The 20,337-nt window shown below is 39.5% G+C and overlaps 1 protein-coding gene across 3 annotated transcripts in view; it reads right to left on the minus strand.

The window, feature by feature from the left end:
• The window catches only part of KLF12 (Kruppel like factor 12), a 612,181-nt gene that overhangs the window by 135,084 nt on the left and 456,760 nt on the right, over window positions 1-20,337 (minus strand). For all 3 annotated transcript variants that reach the window (XM_044249872.1, XM_044249871.1, XM_044249873.1), the window contains one exon: window positions 6,254-6,800. In XM_044249872.1, coding sequence (XP_044105807.1) covers window positions 6,254-6,800 — 547 coding nt within the window. The remainder of the gene's footprint in view (window positions 1-6,253; window positions 6,801-20,337) is intronic.

Genomic DNA, 20,337 nt, shown 5'->3' on the forward strand with positions numbered 1-20,337 from the left:
ATTCCACTGAACGCTGAACTGAAGGAGGACAGGCACGTGTAAGGGAGACAGAGGAAATGAGTCGGTGACAGAAGGAACATCACCTGAAATGAGGCATCCTTAACACCCACAAGTGAGAGAGCTGACAGCAGAAGACAATGGAGGAAGCAGAGATCTGAAAGGGGGGAGCTTCTCGCAGGCAAAACCATAGCCACACTCCACGGTCAGGAGAAGCCAGAGCTAGAGCCCTCGTCTCCAGCCAGCACTGCGGCGATCACTGCAATGACCGTATTTCCTTTCACAAACAGAAATGGCACAGGACTAAAAATACACTTGTGGCTTCTTCCTGTTGGCTGCTGAGAAAAGCAACAGCCTGGAGGAAAGAAAATGGGGTGTGAGTATTTCAAATTTGCCCACGACCACATCCCTTTGAAACTCCTGAATGAGCGCTATGAAAATAAGGTATATTTTTGGAGGATTCTTCACTTCATCTAAATATAATTTAAAAAAACCCACAACATTCTTAAAAAAGATGACCAAAGGAATTACATGCCCAAATGGGGCTGGTTTCTTAACAGCAGTATCAACATGCTCTCGTCAGATATCTTGGGGAAAAGAAGTACTTTCTACTCAAGGATCTAACAGCATAATTGTTTTAAGTCTGGAATAATGCACTCAGAACCCATAGGGAGTTGTTTTTCAAGTATGACACCATTATAATAAAGAGTCTTAATGCAATAAACATGTTTTATATAATTCTGGTAGACCAGGCTGCTGGGGTTGCATTTTCATGTAAGAAAAAGTGGCTATATAGGAACCTGGAGCTGAACACCGGCCCTCTAGGCAATCCATTTTACAACAGTCACAGGGACAGAAGAATGGGATGGTGGTTAAGGAACACCACCCTTGCTGCCCTTAGGCTTTTTCAGTTCTGATTATTCCAAAGCCATTGATCAGTCATGTTCTTGCTCGAGCCTCATTCTTAGGCATCAAGGTGAGACTGACTATTCCTTCAGCTACCTGGAGAAAGAACAGCTCACAAATTGGAGTGAGGAAATGAGTCCTTTTTTTTTTTTTTCCTAGCTCATCAGCTGGATAGCCACAGACTGGTTATGGTGTTGCTCTTTAAGTATTTTGAATTTCTAAAACATTCCATTCATTAATACTCAGATATAAAAAACAGTTTTAAAGGACCAATGCAAAGTGTTTTGGGTTTATTTTGTTTTCAACTACTCTATCCCTTCCTCTAGGTGATGAATGAGAAATGTTTGATCTTACATGAATTAATTCTGGTATCACTTTTATAACTCTCAATGGACCCAATTTTATTGAACATTAATTTGTTTGCTTTTCATTATCAACCCTAGATGATTATCTGCTGTTTTTGTATTTCCTTTAACTTGCCATCGTGTCTCTTTTTTTTCCCTAAAAACTTTGTCAATCTATTAAGTTGACTTTAGAATTCCGATATATTACTGCGAGATGTAGGTTACTTCCACAGTATCATATAAGCAACGAACGTGCAATTAAAGACTTTGCTTCTACAGCTCTTTCCTCTCTAGAATTACCCATTTTCAGCTCTCTATTGGATTATTCTTGATATCATACAAATGGGTTATAATATCTCCCTCTTTTTAAATCCTTCCCTTGAGAGCCTAAAAGGCTCTCCCGCCATCCATTTCTCTATACAACTCTTTCCTGCAGAGCTATTCCAAAGAGCTGCCTAGACTCTCGGTCTTCCCCTCCTCACCTCCCAGCTGAACGCAAACTCACTTCAGTCAGTCCTTTGTCCCCATGACTCCACTGACACACTGTCACGGTTACCAGTGAACTGCACCCCGCCAGATTCCCAATTCTCAGTCCTTATTAAGCAGTGATTCAGTGATTCTTGTGAAAGGAAGAATGTAAAAAGTAGTCATGTCACTTTCCTGCCCAAAGGTCCAGTTCAGTGACTTCCCACCATATCTAGGAAAAAAACAAACAATGTAACCAAATTCTTTGAGGCCGTACATGATTCGGTCCTACTCACCCCTCTGGCCTCACATCCCACTGCGCTCCCATCGCTCATTCCCCTCCTGTTCTACCAGCGGCCCTGTAGTTCTTCCTCACACCAACCACGCACCCTCCATGCCTCAGGGTCTGTGAACTTCCAGTTCTCTCTTTCTGTAAAGGTCTTCCCCAGGTATTATTATCGTAACGTACATTTCAGGTAGGCCAGATTGTACCTAAAACTGCACTCCTGTCTTTTGACTTCCCGTTCCCTTACTATGGCTTATTTTTCATTATAGCTCTTAGACCATCTGCCATAAATTGCTTGCCTCAATTGTAAGGTCATTACAGTAGACATTTGCTCATCTTGGAACCTCAATTCTCAGAATTTTACTTGGCATATAGTATGTCCACAGGAAGAAGGGAAGGAGGGAAAGAAGGAAGGGAGGGAGGGAGATCCCAAAACTTGCTTTCATCCAGGCAATTACAAACCGTTAACAACTTTGCTTGTGATCTGTTATAACTCCTACGCTTTTCTGCTACTAAGTATCTGTAAAAACTAATGAAAATATCTCCTGGGAAACCTACCAAAAACTTCCCCAGGCTGGACTGAAACTCCTTTATAAGATCAAATAATCCCTTTAGGGTCTTGTTTATAAATAATGTGTCTCAGGTGACATAGCAACAAAACTCGGGCCAGATCAGTCCATTGGCTGTTCCCTCTACATAGAGAGCTCCCATTTCTCAGCACAACCATTTTGGGGGCTAACTGCCATTTTGTCCTTTTGATATCAAGAGGGAAAATGTCTTCCTTGGGAGACCTTCTCTGACATCCTCCCTCTTGTAGCTCTAGCCCAAGTTGTGTTTGTCCAGAGTATCATGCTGTTTTCTTTAGATCACATATCACGTTCAAGGCCGAACTGAGATATGTCAGTGCACAGACCTAGCTTGTCATTCCTTTAGACCAATATTCTTCAAACACATGAATGGGCTGAGTTTCTATCCTCACTGGAAAGTTTTCTCACCTCCTTCTGTCATTAGTCAAGCACACTCATGTGGACATTTCACTCTACCTCATCCCAAACCCTAATCACCCCACTGAGCATCATCGTGGAAACATTCTAACCATATATAATACCAATGTGAAAATACTTTTATCAAATACAACTTTGTCCATCTGCAATTATAATTAAACTCTCTGTCTCAGCAAAAATCCATGTGTAGTCTATGTTTTAATCCAACTGAAGCACAGAATGTCCACAATTATCAGTTAATTATATGATTTTTTTGTTTGTTTGTTTAATGTCTATACTTCCCAGTAGACTATGAGCACCCTGTGACAGAAACAGCATCTGTTTTGTTCAACACTGTATCCTTGGACCAATAAAATACTCACTACATGACAGATGCTCAATAAATACTTGAATGGACAAATGACTCAATTCACATGATACGTCATCTTAAAACATGGATGGGTACGTTCACAGGTCTTTGTGTACATGACAGATAAGGTAAACGATTTATCTACCAGAGACCAGATGTGTTATAACAACTTTAAAAATAATTAGCCAGTACATTCATCTGCATTTATATGGGTTAGTTTTATAATTTTATTGTTAGCATTTTGAAAACCCAACTCCCCTATCATATTTTCTTTTGCTGATCCATATCAGATATACAAGTCCAACATGGGAATGGAATAGGGGCTCCCTTTATCACTTAGCCATTTCATTGTTGGCCCAGTGCCCAGCTGCACATGTGCAAAATAAAGACTTGAAGAATTACTGAAATGCCCTTTCTTTTATTCATTCTGTGAGGTAGGCAGGCCTCCTCCACTAGACACTTTTACCATCATCTAAGTAATCAGTTAAACAATAAAAAAAAACTTATAAAATGCTATAGCAATATTTGTATAATATGGTGATTATAAAAACATAATACAAACTAATAAAAATGGAAAATATGGGATGTTTCCAGATAATTTCTCATAGTAAACTCTCATCCCTTATAACCAGTAGTAACAATTTCGAGAAGCGTTTCTGTACTAACTTCTTGGGAGCAGTTTTTCATTTGTAAATTCAGTATGTTTTTTCCTTCCAACTTTGTTTTTATACGACAGAGAAAAAATTTCTGAACATTACTGCTTCAAGTACCTTGGGAAGGAGATAAATAATAATAAATAACTGCAAACATTTTATTGATAGTTGATTAACCCAGACATTAAGCTCTTACTTAATCTCCTCAATAATCTTCAAGGATAGATCATGTTATTATCCCCATTTAATCTTTGAATAACACTTCCCAGTCCAAAACTGTAAGTGAAGGGACTAAGCCTAACTCAAGATTCCGGATTCTGACTCTCCTGCTCCTAATGTCCATATCATAGTCCAGGGGATTTATGGTTTCAGTTTTTATTCTGGGCATGAGAAAACTGCTGAATAAAAAACATGGCATGAAACTAACAAACACACTTGAGAGCAAATTACAGCAGGAGTCGTAACAAAGTTCTTTGGCAGAGACATAGTTTCCAGAAAATTAAATTTTGGCAATATGCTTTCAATATCAATCCCCTTAAATAAAAATAACTTCTCCCTTAGAAGATAGATAATGTCAAATAAAAGAGGTATCTCTTTTGTTTCCTTCATTAGTACATCAAAATTGTAAAAAAAAAAAAAAAAAAAGTCGTGAACAACCTTAAAGTCTTTGTCAATCATCTTCACAATTAAAGCAGTACCTCTCTTGAGGGGAATGGTACAAGGACTGTATCCTGTGGTATACACATATACAGATAAAGTAACGCAATACGCAAGCTTCCACTTTTGCTCTTTGTTAATTCCTAATTCTTAAAAAAATTGTGAACACATCTTTAAATTATGAAAGAAAATAAATACCTAACCCAATAAAATCACATGACGTGGCCTGCAGTGATGCTATTATTCAAATCGGTTAGCTCCTTTTGATCAGAAGTGTTAGTAACATCAGAGAGGGTTCAACTAAAGTAAAATCCAAGAGAAGACGACTTCATACCTCCTTTTTGTCTACTTGGTCACTCAGATGGTGGTGGGACTAGTTCAGGGCCTTTGCCCAAAACAGCACAAAAGACAGAGGTCTCCACATTAAGCACAGAACGCTACATCCCAAGTCTGCACACTAAAACCTCTTAGTGCTATAAATCATGTGATATTTTTCATTTGGTAATACTAAGAAGATACAATTCATTTTGTGAGCTATGAAGAAACTCAATGCAAGTAAGACAATAACTTGCCAAAGAAGGATGCAGTTTTGTAGAGTCAGTTTGCAAAAATCTCTCTAACTTCACAATCAACTGTTGTTTCTAGGCACTGAATCCTACCTTATAGGATTATAAAAATCCAGGCTTACTAACATTTTATGAGAAGGCGATGTGTTTATGTATTCATCAATCATATTTTAATGATGGGCCTCGGTAGTAATATGATATCAACGCAAAAGGAATACAACATATCTTAAACCCTCATCATTTCTGGGCCCTGAAGACAATATACATGCATAAGTATTTAGTTTTAGAGGGAACAAGTCAATGATTATGGGCATTTTCCATTTCCACAGCAGGGTGGCTTATTTTGTAGATTCATGATAAAGGAAGACCAAATCGACATTGTGATGCTACTTTAATTCCTTGTAGTAAAAACTGAAGGGAAAAAAAAAAAGAGCTTAGAAGTAGGAAAGCAACTTCATGATCAACTGCATAACTGCCATATACAAAATTAGGCAACTAGATATTATTAAATAGAGTTATGTAGCAAAGCATTTCCTTCTAAATCCTGGAAGGAAATTTTAATATTGTATTTTGAAATACTGAATCATACCGAGTCATACCAGTATTTAAAATGACAGTAACTTCCACTAAGATAAGACCTGAAGCCACATGAGACTTTTGTAGTCAAACACCTAACTTCAGAATTATTTTACTGGCGACTCAACTTACAAGCAGTTATGCTAAATACAGATTATCCTATCCATTTGAGCCTTTGAAGGTAAACACCATTTTGCAAAGGAAGACATTTGAATTCCAACACTAAATGACTCGATATGTAAAAATATAGACTGAAGAACACGGAAGCAAATACCAATGCCAACACGCGGTTGGTTCGCCCTAAACTGTGCTCATCAGCTCACGTCTGCGTGGTGCACAGAACCTCTTTGGATGTGGTGTGCTTGCACACGATTTAAGGGCAGCTCACTGAATAAAGGCACAGTCAGCCCTCACGCTGAAAGAAATCAAGGCTTCGACTGGGTCCCTTACCTTTGCCATGGCTTCTCCCATCCTCCAAAAGCGGCACTACGATAGTGTTGTTCACATTTCCAGGTGACCGCACAGCTGTGTAGACAACAGGCACCGACTGTACCACCACGGGGATGCGGTGAACGTGACTCAGTTTGTTAGACTGTAAATTCATGGGACTCGAAGGCGGGACGGGATGGATGATGTGCAAAAACTGCTGGCCTCCCACCCCAGACGCGGAGGCTACAAGGGGCCCTGGAGTTAATACTGTGGACGAAGATGATGCCGAAGATACTGATGTGATAACGGTCGGGGAGGAGGCTGGACGACTAGACGACGATGAAGAGGTTGAAGTTGAAGAAGGTGAGGAGGCGGACGCGGTCATGGAAACCGGGGAGGATGACACGGCGGTGGGGGATGTCCTGGCTTTGTTGATTGACAAGTCCACTGGCTCAGTTTGTGTTTGGAAGTGATCTACAGATAACGAGTCCTCCGCGGGCTCCCCTTTCACATTATTTAGCAACAGGGGAACAGCTTCCATATCGGGGTAGTTGTGGACGTTTGGAGACTGTGGGGAGAAAAAGGGGACACATACGGATCCTTGTTAATCACATACCGAAGAGATGGCAAGATTTATGACTGGAGTGCTTATTAATTTTTCCCTTATTGCTATGAGACACTACTCATTCCCCAAATATTTGAAGATCTGCTCTGTGACAGTCATCGTGATTAGAGTTGAGAGTACAAAAGTACAAAACAGCACAAGACAAGGCCTCTCCTATAAGGACATTTTCATCCTATTGGGAGAGACAGACACAGTTGTTAAAATCAGTGAAAGAAGTACTCCATGGAGGGGAGAAAGGGCCACAAGAACCCCAAAATGAACAGCAGTTGTTCATAAGATCTCTAAAAGACAAGGGCAGTATACAAAGCATTACCTAGCATTACCTACTTAAAACTACATAAATACAACCGCTTATTTATTTAAAATAACTATTCTAATGAAAAGCATTCATGTTGTTGGCTTGACCCATTCTGCATTTGTGAATCTCACTTTCCCCAGTTGTAAAGCGATGGGAATTTTGACAAGATAAACTCAAACACCCCTTCCAGCTCTGCTCTTCTACAATTTCGTGATTCTAACCTTCACTCAACACTATCATAATCTGGAGGCATAAAAGTACCTGGCAATAATTTTGGGGAAAATCACTATATTTCAATTTTCATATATGGTGCAAGAGCTCCCATATCATTCTCATGACAAGCACTGAAAAGGAGCACAATTGCTAAATTATTAAATATAAATGTGTTCTAACAATTGGTTTATATATTAACTCCTAGTGATAGCAACATTTTTCTTCTCAAAATAATATACATAACTACCACAACAAACATTTTAGGAAATAATTTTAGAAAAGACTTCTTCTGAAAATTTTAAATTGTTTATGAATATTTTATTTAACTTAACATAAAGATAATTTTGTACGAGTTTATTTTTATTCTTTTTAGTTTTAATGAGCAAATTTAAAATAATAATTAATAATAATAAATCCAAGATTCTACCCAGACTAATGGACTCAACATTTTTATTACCAGATAAAAATATGATTTATCCTTATATTTATTCATTCATAAATTCAACAAGTATTCATTGAATGCCCACCTCCAAGGCCTAACAAAATGGCCTAACAATTTTATTGTCATGTGCCAGGCTAGCTTTACCATTGAAAATTAGACTGTGACAGATTATTTTGGTTATATCTAATTTGGCCAGGCTAACATAGGCACTGATGTTCTATTATACAAAGACCAAAAACTTTTTTTTCAGCTTCATTATGGCATCAGAACAACAATGTCTAAAATTATATTAAATTGGTTCATTTCATTCTTTGTTTAATAAAAGATCTTAGTTTGCTATTCCCCCTAAAATTTGAGCATACACTTAAAGGAACAAAACATGTTTCTTAAAACCTTTCTTTATAGAATATAAATTATAGCTCCATTCAAAACATACAATAGGCAGTAGTGCAAGGGAATTCTATTCAACAAGATAATAAGTCAACAATGGTACCAGATCAACTAAAAAGGGAAACGGGTTGATGTTTTATTGTTGTTTTTTTTTTTTTTCCCCTAAGCTAAGATGGTTACTTACACACAAAAAGGAAGAGAATTAGAAAATATAAAAATAAACCATCCAATCTACTGCATGAAATTCTCAGTGCCAAGATTTCATTCTTTGTATTGAAACTGAGAAATAACTCTTTAAATCTTTTCAGACATTAAGAAACAAAACAAAACAAAAAACCCCCACAAATACCATAAACCAGGTTACTTCTAAAAAACCTATTAGCATTATCTACTCTTCTAACTAGAACAGTATTTCAATTGATTCCCAGCATTATCATTTAATTTCTTCTTAGAACAATCTAAAATATTTCTTACTAGTGTGTCATACTCACATAGAAATTCTTTGTTGAGGCTGCTTTTATAAAATATCCCAAGTGATTTGTCATTAAAATTATAAAATATGTCATTAAATACATGTTACAAAACACTATTTGACTTCAAATATAGGCTTGATTAGTTTCTCTCTTCCTACTGTATTAACTACATCCGGAACTCTAATTTCGGAAACAGCGATTTTTCTGTCTCGTTAGACAAAAGGTTTCTATGCAGATTTACAAACTGAGGGCTGAGGTGTAAGTCATCACTGTAGCAACATTATCATAATATAAACAAAAGACTAACGGACTGTGACAATATAAGAGCTGAGAAAGATGGGGCTTATTTGTAGAGATGGCTTCTGAGACATCAAGTGTCACTGAGCTTTGCGAATGGCTTCGACTTCTAGATTATGAACAGGAGTTCACCTTTTGTATCTGCTTATTCCCTCCCTCAGAAACAAATTTATTCCTTAAACTGTTTTATAACAACAGAAGCAGAGTGTCCCTCTTATAATTCTGTTGCATATCCTAGGAAAGCCAAGAAGGACCAAATATTAAGAGTCTCCAGGTTATTTTCAAACGCGTGAGAACTACTTAGCTTTTACAGGAGCTTAAGCCAAAATATAGAAAATGGTCATGATAATTAGCAAGGATAAATCCAACACAAGGACTACACGCGTTTTCTTTGGAACGCTGGCCACATTATGCAGGAAGTTACAAGGACCACCATCGCAGAGGCATGTGTCGGTTCCTTCTTCCCACGTAGCAGGTGGAATGCAACCAGGATGTCCCCAAATGATGTCTCGTCAGTAGAAAGAGAACAAAGTCTTTATTGTACCATTCACCTGTTTACGGTATTGACATAACATTACATCCTCAGAGCCCATCTCTGCCATCTCTCCCACCGGGAGGCGGCAGGTAAAGCCCCCCTGTAGCTTCGGGCCGCACATCCGCAGGTGGGAAGCTAGCAATACCACTTCAAAATGGTTTCGAAACATCTGTGGCCCACTTCCGCTCCTTCTTTTAGGAAAGAGCAAAGACCTGAAAGACTAGATCCCGAAATCATCATTTGGAATTCATTTCCTGACTTTCAGAAAGGCGAAGATTGAAATGCATCGGTTCTGAGGTAAGAATCCACATACATGCAGCGGCAGTGAGGTGACGGGACAGAGCGCACGGCCGAGAGCGACAACAAGAGCTCTGGGAGACCGACGGAAACATCTACTGAGAGGTATTTGGAGCAGCCAGAAAGTAAATAAAAGGACTAGAGGCGTACATCAGACATACTGTGGGTTCAGCTCCAGACCGTGGCAATAAAGCAAATGTTGCCACAGAGCCTGTCAAGTGAATGTTTTGGCTTTCCAGTGCTTCGAAAAGTTATGTTTACATTACAGCTGTAGTCTCTCAAGTGCACAATACCATTACGTCTAACAAAACAATGTGCATATCTGAATTTAAAAATACTTTATTGCTAAAAAAAAAAAAAAATGCTAACCTTCACTTCTAATTCTGGTTCTCTTGCTATTCCCACCTCATCTGCAGTTACGTTCTCCACTTGAGAGGGTCGGAATCAACTTCCTCAAAGTCATCCATGAGGGTCGGAATCAACTTCCATGAGGGTCGGAATCAACTTCCTCCAAAACTGCTGTGAATGTTGATATTTTGGCTTCTTCCCATGAATCACGAATGTGTGGGCAACTAGAATGGTGAAACCCTTCCAGAAGGGTTTTGATTTATTTAGCCTGGATCCACCAGAGAAATCGCTGTCCACAGCAGGTGCAGCCTTGCAAAATGTATTTCTTAAATAATAAGATGTGAAAGTTGAAATGACTCCTTGATCCACGGGCTGCAGAACGGATGTCGTGTTAGCAGGGATACAATCAGCATTCATCTCTACACATCTCCCTCAGAGCTCTTGGGTGACCAGGTGCCCTGTCGATGAGCAGTCATCCTGTGAAAGCAATCTTTCTTCTGACCAGTAGGTCTCAAGAGGGGGCTTAAAAGCTTCAGGAGACCATGTTGTACACGGAGGGGCTGTCATCCGGCCTTCGTTGTTCCATTTACGGAGCACAGACACAGTAGTGTAGTAGAATTCCCAAGGGCCTTCGGATTTTCGGAATGGTCACTGAGCATAGGCTTCAACTTAAGAGTTGTCAGTTGCGTTAGCTCCTCACTAAAGAGTCAGCCTGTCCTCTGAAGCCAGGCACTGACTTCTCCTCTCCAGCTGTGAAAGCCCCAGATGGCATCTTCTTCCAACAGAAGGTTGTTTAGGTTGAAAATCGGTCGTTCAGTGTAGCCACCTTCATGAATTATCCAAGCCCGATGTTCTGGAGAACTCGCTGCAGCTTCTCCGTGGCAATCACTGCTTCCCCTCTCACTTTTATGTTCTGGGGATGGCTTCTTTCTCTCCTTACACCTCATGAACCAATGTAGCTTTCAATTTTCGTCTGTAGCTTCCTTACCTCTTTCAGTTTTCATAGAATTCAAGAGTTAGGGCCCTGCTCTGGATTGAGCTTTGGCTGAAGGGATTGCTGTGGCTGCCTTGATCTTCTATGCAGAGCACTCAAACTTTCTCCCTATCGGCAATAAATCTGTTTTCACTTTCCTACCTGTGCATTCACTGGCCCACACCTGCAGTTTCTTTCGAGAACTTTTCCTTTGCATTCACAAGCTGGCTAACTGTTTTGTGCAAGAAACCTGGCTTTCAACCTGTCTCGGCTTTTGACAAGCCTCCTGCACTAAGCTTATGCGTTTCTAGCTCTGGATTGACGGGGAGAGATGTATGCCTGCTCCTTCTACTTGAAGACGTAGAGGTACACTAGGGTTATTAACTAGCCCCAATTCCAACATTGCTGTGTCTCGGGGAACAGAGAAGCCAAGTAGAGGGAGAGAGATGGGGAACAGCTGCTGGTGGGGGGGGGTGTTAGAACACACACAACCCTTATCAAGGGTGCTGTCCTATATGGGTGCAGTTCACGGTGCCCCAAAACAATTACGATAGTAACACCAGAGATCACCGGTCTCAGATCACCATAACAAACTGAATAATAATGAAAAGTTTTCAATGTTGTGAAAATCACCAGAATGTGACACAGAGACACAAAGTGAGCAAATGCTCTTGGAGAAATGGCACCAACAGGCTTGCTTAGATGCAGGTTTGCCACAAACTCTAATCGATTTACGAAAAAGAAAACAGGGGCGCGTGGGTGGCTCAGTGGGTTAAGCCTCTGCCTTTGACTCAGGTCATGATCTCAGCGCCCTGGGATTGAGCCCCAAATTGGGCTCTCTGCTCAGCAGGGGGCTTGCTTCCCCCTCTATCTCTGCCTGCCTCTCTGCCTACTTGTTATCTCTCTGTCAAAATAAATAAAATCTTAAAAAAAAAAAGAGAGAGAAAAAGAAAACAAACCAGTCTATCTGTGAAGCATGACAAAGCAAAGCTGATACAACGAGGAATGCCTGTAAGAAAGTGAGAGAAGACACAGCATGCCACCCGGAAACACAAGGGATAGGAATGCTGAAAAGATAAGAAAGAAAGAGAAGTGAGAAGTTTTAAGCACCATAGAGAAACTTCTGTTAAAAAACAAAGAAAGGGGGCGCCTGGGTGGCTCAGTGGGTTAAGCCGCTGCCTTTTTAGAGTGGCTGGGTTACTCAGTCGGTTAAGCATCTGCCTTAGGTTCAGGTCATGATCCCAGAGTCCTGGGATGGAGCCTCCTCCTCTGCTCAGTGGGGAGCCTGCTTCTCCCTCTCCCTCTGCCTGCTGCTCCCCCTGCTTGTGTGTGTGCGCTCTCTCTCTCTCTCTCTCTGTTTCTGTCAATAAATTAAAAAATCTTGGAAAAAAAAAAAGAAAAATAGGCTTTCCTTTTTAGTAAAATAAAACAGAGACGAAAGTACGGTGTATACCCTGTTCACAAGTGGTTGTTTGGTGACATATACACTCAGAGCAAAATGGCCAGAGGTGTTTCTTGCTTGCCTTCAGCATTGTGCTTTGTGTAAAAAAAAGAATGTAGCTCATTAATTAAATGTATTTCCATCTAAAATAATGCTGTATAACTTAAAACTTCCATGATCGAGGATATGGAATCATAGATAGAGCTTATTTCCTTTTTTACATGAAGTGCACAGTACATTTCCTTAATCACTTTTTGTAAAAAAAAAAAATGTTGAATTTTTTTCAACATTTCAAAAAAATGTCAGAGAATGAAACTGACATAAACTTTGAGACACAAGAAGAAAATAATGCTGTGCTGTTTCATTCCATGGTAAGACTGGTCAGCATCTCAAAATAATTAACATAACTATATATTGTCATAAAGCTGAACTGTGGATTGGTGTAGGTCATTTATATTGTGGAATTAACAAATGAAACCAGTTAATTAAAATGTAGTCCACTTTACAGATCATCCTATGGGTCAATCTAGATAAGCAAAAAAATAGAAAATTTAGAAAAAAAACAAAACAGTGTCACATGACTGTCTTCTATATTTTAAGAGATGCGTTTGTTTAAAATCACGTGGACCCTAAAAGTCTTGTACTATTTTGACTTATTTAGCTACTTTTGTTGTGTATATATCTGGTTGGTTGATTAGTGAACACTGTACCTGTGCAATATAGTGGTTGCATTTCTGCAATCCCGCATCAGAATATCTTTTGTGCAGTGCATTGAGTCAAGTCACTTCTGAGAATCAGAGTCATAGATTAGGTTGTGTTGGGATTTTTAGTTCTGTTTTTTTTGGGTTTTTATTTATTTATTTTTTTAAAGATTTATTTATTTATTTTAGAGATAGAACTAAGGGAGCAGGAGAGGGAGAGAAAAAGAGAAGCAGGCACCCCACTGAGCACCCCAAGGCTGGAATCAAGAGTTGGCAGCTCACCTGACCGAGCCACCCAGGCCCCCCTGGAATATTTAGTTCTGATAGGGGGAGCTCATTTGTTCCTGCCCCACCCTAACCGGTATTACTTAAAAGCACTTAATACCCTTAATACAATCTATAAAACAATTATATGAGTTTGGAATTATATTGCTCTTTTGTAGGTAGATAAACTCACACCTAGAGAATTTTAATGATGATATACCAAGACGGCACAGCTAGTAAGTGACAGGGTAAGTCATAAATTCTTTTGTGTCTAAATCGAATTTTCTTTCTTATAAAAACCACACTGCATGCTTATAAAGCAAAGGTGATCCTAGCAGTTAAACCATGAGCTATGTAATGTTAGGTGACTTTTATAATCTTTTCTAAAAACTACCATGAGATTATTTCTCAGCAAGTTTATAAAGATAAGATGAGATATAATTTGTTTAAATGCTGGCTGGCTGGGTGAGTACATGAGTGGCTAGATAAGTGGGTAGTTGGGACATACTGTGTGTGTGTGTGTGTGCGCGTGTGGCACATGTGTGTAAATGCTCTGCTTCTCTAAAAATCCCCGGGGCCATTAAAGATGAAACAGACGGCATGTAAATCTTGGATAACACTTAACAGAATACTGTCTAAGCAGCCCTCAACCATGACTACACATAACAATCTCTGGCGGGTTTTCCAAAGATGAGATTGTGTCCAGACATTTTTTCCTCTCTTGTTAAGATTACCAAGTGTTTAAAAGACATGACCAATATTAAAAGCACTTTTTAGTCGTTGCCAGAGCATAATAAGATTCAGCTGCTGATAACAGCCGACTATAGGAGACACATCCAGTACTATGGGTACCGGCATTAGGAAATTCTAGATTCATTTTTATATTCACTCAACAAAACGCCTAAAGCTTAAGTTACCTTTTAAAATATTTGTTCGGGAAAAGCTTTATCTTGTTAGGAATGCTCACGTGTAATCCCCAGATCACTGAAAGGAATATGTTCACTAGACTATTATGTATAATATTTTATTGAGTGGATATTATGATTAAAATTGGCTTTCGGAGTTTTGAAGAAAAGACTGTGTGACCATATAATCCTGTTTGTATTTATCTTTATAGATTTTCACATACATATTTTATTAAGTATATTGTTACATTTATCTTGTTGCAGTTGATGTATATTTAGGCAGTAATTTGTTAAGACATTTTATTAAAAAATTTCTGTCATTACCCTTTCAAGGAATAATATGTAATCCTTTGGAAAGATCATATGTATATAATGATTTACATTATGAAGTGTTTCTACAGTGATGAATTACATCCCAGCCCTTGGTTTGTAAACCTATGTGGGAATCTGGATAGGTAGGAGAGATAAATCTGTGGTGTAAGTAGTCACTGTTTCTAAAATTAGAACTCTAGATCTATCTAATACAGGAACAAAAAAAAAAAGAAAAAAGAAAAATCAAGACCGTGTTTGATGATAGCATGTTCTTCATGAAGTATTTTGTTCTTTTCACGATAAATCAGTCGAGCTACTTCATGAAATTAATTATTCTCATGTGTTTAGGGGTGTTGTTTCTTTTAATGATGTCAAATATATTAAGTGTTGATCATCGTTTCCACATCAGGACATCAACCGCAAAATTCGGCTACAGTCACTACTCCCAGACAAAAATCTTGGTGGGCTTTGGTATAAACAAACAACAACAGGGGCACTAAGTTGACCCTGAGATTGAATAGTCCATCTGTGTTGTAGCAAGAATTGAGTGGTTAGTAATCAAGGGTAGAATTTTAGCGTGGAATCCTTTCTTTGTTTTTTTTTTTTTTTTTAAGATTTTTTTTTATTATTTATTTGACAGAGAGAGATCACAAATAGGCAGAGAGGCAGGCAGAGAGAGAGAGAGAGAGGAGGAAGCAGGCTCCCTGCTGAGCAGAGAGCCCGATGCAGGACTCGATCCTAGGACCCTGAGATCATGACCTGAACCTAAGGCAGATGCTTAACCGACTGAGTAACCCAGCCACCCTAAAAAGGAAAGCTTTTTTTTTTTTTTTTCCCCCAGATTCATCTTACACATGCCCTTTTGGTCATCGTCTGTCTTGCTTTCGGCCCAGTGATCTCCCTGTTTCAGTCCACCTGTTCAAGGGCAAACTCTTAAATGCAAATACTATAGATTTGTGTCCTTATTTTTTTTTTTAAAAGACTTATTTTGGAGAGAAAGAGAGAGCATGTGTGTGTGTGTGGTCACCTACATAAATGTGTTTTTCTTGCGGGGAGGGACAGGGGAAGGGCCAGAAGGAGAGGAGAAACTCAAGCTGACTCCCCATAAGGGCAGAGCCTAAAGCGGGGCATGGTCCCAGGGCTGTGAGAGCAGGACCTGAGCTGAAATCAAGAGTTTGAGGCTTAATGCGTTGAGCCACCCAGATGCCCCGAAGTGTGTATTTATAAGACTCACCACCCTCCAAAAAAATGAAAGCAAAGTATACTAAAGAAAAGGAGAGATAAACTCTCATCCCTCTAAAACTACCGATGAGAGAATAAAAGGAAATAACTGGAAATATTCTATCATGACGATATGCACCTAGGCTCAGAAAGTATCAAATGAGCTATCCACTGCAAGCGGGGGGAGGGTAAGCTGAAGGAATATCGACTGTGTTACCTCAGTATCTCAAGTGTTAGTTTAAGACGTGATTGGTTCTTTCAGAAAATTCAGAACATACACGTAACATAATAGACTATGTGCTATTACATTTACGTTTTTTAGGCTTTTGCATTTGAATTGAAAAGGACAATCTTTTTTATTATTATTTTTTTTCTTTCTAAAAATTTTTTCAGTGGTGCCTGGGTGGCTCAGTCATTAACTGTCTTCGGCTCAGGTCATGATCCTGGGGTCCTGGGATCGAGCCCCACATCGGGTTCACTGCTCATTGGGAAGCCTGCTTCTCCCTCTCCCATGCCCCCTGCTTGTGTTCCCTCTCTGGCTGCGTCTCTCTCTGTCAAATAAATAAATCAAATCTTTAAAATAAATAAATAAATAGATAGATATAAAATTTTTTTCAAAATTTTACTTATGCTTTAATACTGGTTTCAGTAGAATTTAGTGATTCGTCACTTAACACCCAGTGTTCATTGTAACAAGTGCCCTCCTTCACACCCACCACCCATAAAATGGAAACCTTTAAAAAAGGATTCAATACACATTTAAATTCATCTCAAATTTTCCTATTTCTTAGTTGTCATGCTTTTCTATGACCTATTTATTTCCCAGGACTTTCATAATATTTATCCAAAGCAATCAGAAGCTATGTGAACCGTGGACCGCCAAACTGAAACTCCAGCTGGGCACGTGTGTGTTGGGAAGTTGGGGTGGGAGGAGGTGGGGAGGCTTCGTTTGCCATAGGGTGGGGAAGGACAGAGGAGATACAGTGAACGCATTTTTTTTTTTTAAAACAATGAAATGAAGCAACGAAAAGACTGACAGAAATGTCTGGACATGAACATAATGTGTTATGTGTTACATGTAAACATACCGATATTTAGCAAATAAATAACATTTTGTTTTACCACATAACATAATCAGTGAACACTCATCACATTTGCTAGGCACGAATATAGCGTTAAGGATGCTAAGCCACATAAATCCTATTTCCCTGGCCAAATGATCTAAAAGAAGCAGTGTCCCTAAAACAAAGGTCAAAATGAAGTCTAGGAAGTCAGTTTTGTTCCCTTTTTTTTTTTTTTTTTAAACAACTGCTGTCACACTGAGCCTTACAAAGCATGCAAAGATGTCTTAAAAATAAATCGTACGATTCAAACTATATGTCATTTTGGAAAAGACAAAACTATAGAGGCAGTAAAAAGATCAGTGGTGGCCAGGGGCTTGGAGGAAGGGAGGGAAGGGACGAGTAAGGAAAGGGTGTTGAGGGCAGTGAAACTCATCTGCATGTTACTGCGGTAACATAACACAACATAACACAACATAACACAACATAACATAACCTTAACGGTGGCGGATGGACACGTGCTGCCCTGCATTTGTCAAAACCCACAGAACTGCATAGAGTGAACAGCCTCAATGCAGTGACAGTACTAATGTCATCAATACAAGTAAATTAAGTCATTCACTGTCCCCAGTGTGCTGCACGAACACAAGACTTCATACTAGGGGTGGGACTGAGGTAGGAATATGGCATGTCTGGGTACAATGTGCCCAATTATTCTGTAATTCTAAATTTGCACTAAACAAACAAACAAACAAACAAAAGTCCCCCTCATTATTTGTAGGAAACTGAATTCAATATTAATGCTGTTGACGAGACCCAGTTTTGTCTATATTTTATCATTCTTCACAAAAATTAGTAAACCAAAAGTATTATCAGAGCATTAGTGAATCTTAAAAAAAAAAAAGAAGTCACTGTTTCAGGCTTATGTTTTCTATCTCATGGCTAGAATTCTTTTTGGTCTTTGGTTTTATGCAGTGATTGATTTACAGTAGTGAAGTTTCACATTCACAATGCATTAAAGGAAAACATGTGTGATAGACTCTTGGGGGGAAAAAACGTTCATTGGAATCTTGACCCTAGACTACAGACTCGTGCCCGGGACTGAGGCAAACGTCCCTGTGCTCATTGCGGATTTTAAAATACGCGTGAACGTTTCCCATTCTCAAATAGATCAATCTTCTCTGCTACCAGTTGGACCTTGCTGGTCATTATTTCATTATGATACCTCACAGTGGTGGAGTGCACCGAATTTCCAAGACAAGAAAACTTGACCTGAAGAGGATGAGAAAGCCAAACGATACACCTAGAAACCCTAACACATTACAAACACATCAAGCCAAAATGCCATCTTTTCATGGAAAAGGGGGTATAATTACAAAATGTGGGTCTTTACAGCAAGCAAGTGGGCAAGAATAGCCTCATATTCTCCCCTTCTTAGAGAAAATGCCTATGAAGAGAAATCACCAGCAAGGCCAAAACGAGACTAATGGCAAAGACAATGGAAATCGACCTTTTCCCATGTATCCCTGGAATCAGAGGCGGCTGCAGTGGGAAAAAGGCACAAGTAGACAGGTAAGAGAGTTGAAATGCCCCAAAACTTACTCATGATTTAATTCTATCTCAGGTCACTACAAAGTCACTAAAATGCTCTCATACAAACCCACACTTTTAGCCTCATCTTTCGGCTTCCTATTAAATGAGGTTTCGATGCACACAGGTCTAAGGATGATGAAAGTCCTTTTTTTTTTTTTAAAGATTTTATTTATTTATTTGACAGAGAGAAATCACAAGTAGGCAGAGAGGCAGGCAGAGAGAGAGAGGGGGAAGCAGGCTCCCTGCTGAGCAGAGAGCCCGATGCGGGACTCGATCCCAGGACCCTGAGATCATGACCTGAGCCGAAGGCAGCGGCTTAACCCACTGAGCCACCCAGGCGCCCCGGTCTAAGGATGATGAAAGTGGCCACGGGTTTTATAAGTGTTTCTCCCATTTAACTGCAATCGCCACAGGGCACACACAGGTGTACATAATTACCACATGCAAGTGGACAACGGCGGGTCCTTCAAGCCCCTGTTGATTATACCTACCAGGAAATGCATATAAGGAAAAGGGGAGAACGGTCAGACTGGAGGGCCAGAGACGACAAAGATGGGAACAGGAAAGCAGAAAGACATGTGACTGAAAAAGAGAACCTGCTGGCCACCCAGGACCCCTGCTAATCAGGAGGTACTTATAATGACAATGGGTGACACCTCAGTTGGGAGATAACTGAGATATTTATTTATGACAGAAGGACTGGGGAAAAAAAAAAAAACCCTTAGTAGTAATGCTGTCAAGGATGTAGTAAAATAGACACTTTATGGATAGTAGGGTAATTGGGTACACATTTATAGGAATGTAAATGTTGAACTACACCTCAAGAGTCTTAAATACTTTAAAACAAATATAACATTTTTAAGAATCTAGGGCATTGCCATCACCCTCTCCTCCCCTCCCCCCAATACATATGCATGTATACACACACACACACAAACACATCGCCCTCCCAAGCTGAGAGGGAATGACCTTATAGTCAGGATGTATTCCAGGCTTACCTCTAATTACTGTATTTTGGGAAAAACAGAATAATATTTGGAATCAAAATCTTCAATCAATACCAGTGTTGGCTTGTTGGCCTTCAGAAATCACCAGAGAGAATATGTATGCTTTAAGCCAGGAGGAGGGAAAGAAATTCAGCACACCTAGTCACGATTCCTGTGGAATGTGAATGTGGAATGACTTCACGATTTTAAGCGCTGGTACTACAAAGAAAAGTGCAAAAGACGGGTGTTCTGTTTGGAAGATTACATGTATGCCAACCATCTCAAGTTCAGGCCATAAGCACCTCAGATGGCTTTGGAGAAAAACCCCAGATGCAGCATCACCACTGATGTAAACAGTGGTGCGTGTCAAGCGGTCGAGATGAGGTGTTTGAGTTAATGACGACTTAAAACTGGTCCTCAGGAGGACACCAGCATTGATGTCGACCCTGCATGTGAAGATACTGAAATCACAGACAACTGGGGAGTCGGAAAAGTTCAATATTTTAAAATGTATACACTAGTTCATAAGAAGTGTGGTTTGTTTTATCACGAATTCAATACATTAAGATATGATAACTGCTAAAGTTAAACTATTTATCAGCTTATATATTCGAGCTGGGTACAAAAGTTTCTTCCTGGGGAAACGGGGTAACAACGCAGGGACTTGTAGTTAGACAAAGATAGTAATCAGGGATTTTGGCAAACAGGTATACACAGATACTCATTTTTA

The sequence above is a fragment of the Neovison vison genome, chromosome 5, assembly GCF_020171115.1.
Source record: "Neovison vison isolate M4711 chromosome 5, ASM_NN_V1, whole genome shotgun sequence".
Taxonomy (NCBI): domain Eukaryota; kingdom Metazoa; phylum Chordata; class Mammalia; order Carnivora; family Mustelidae; genus Neogale; species Neogale vison.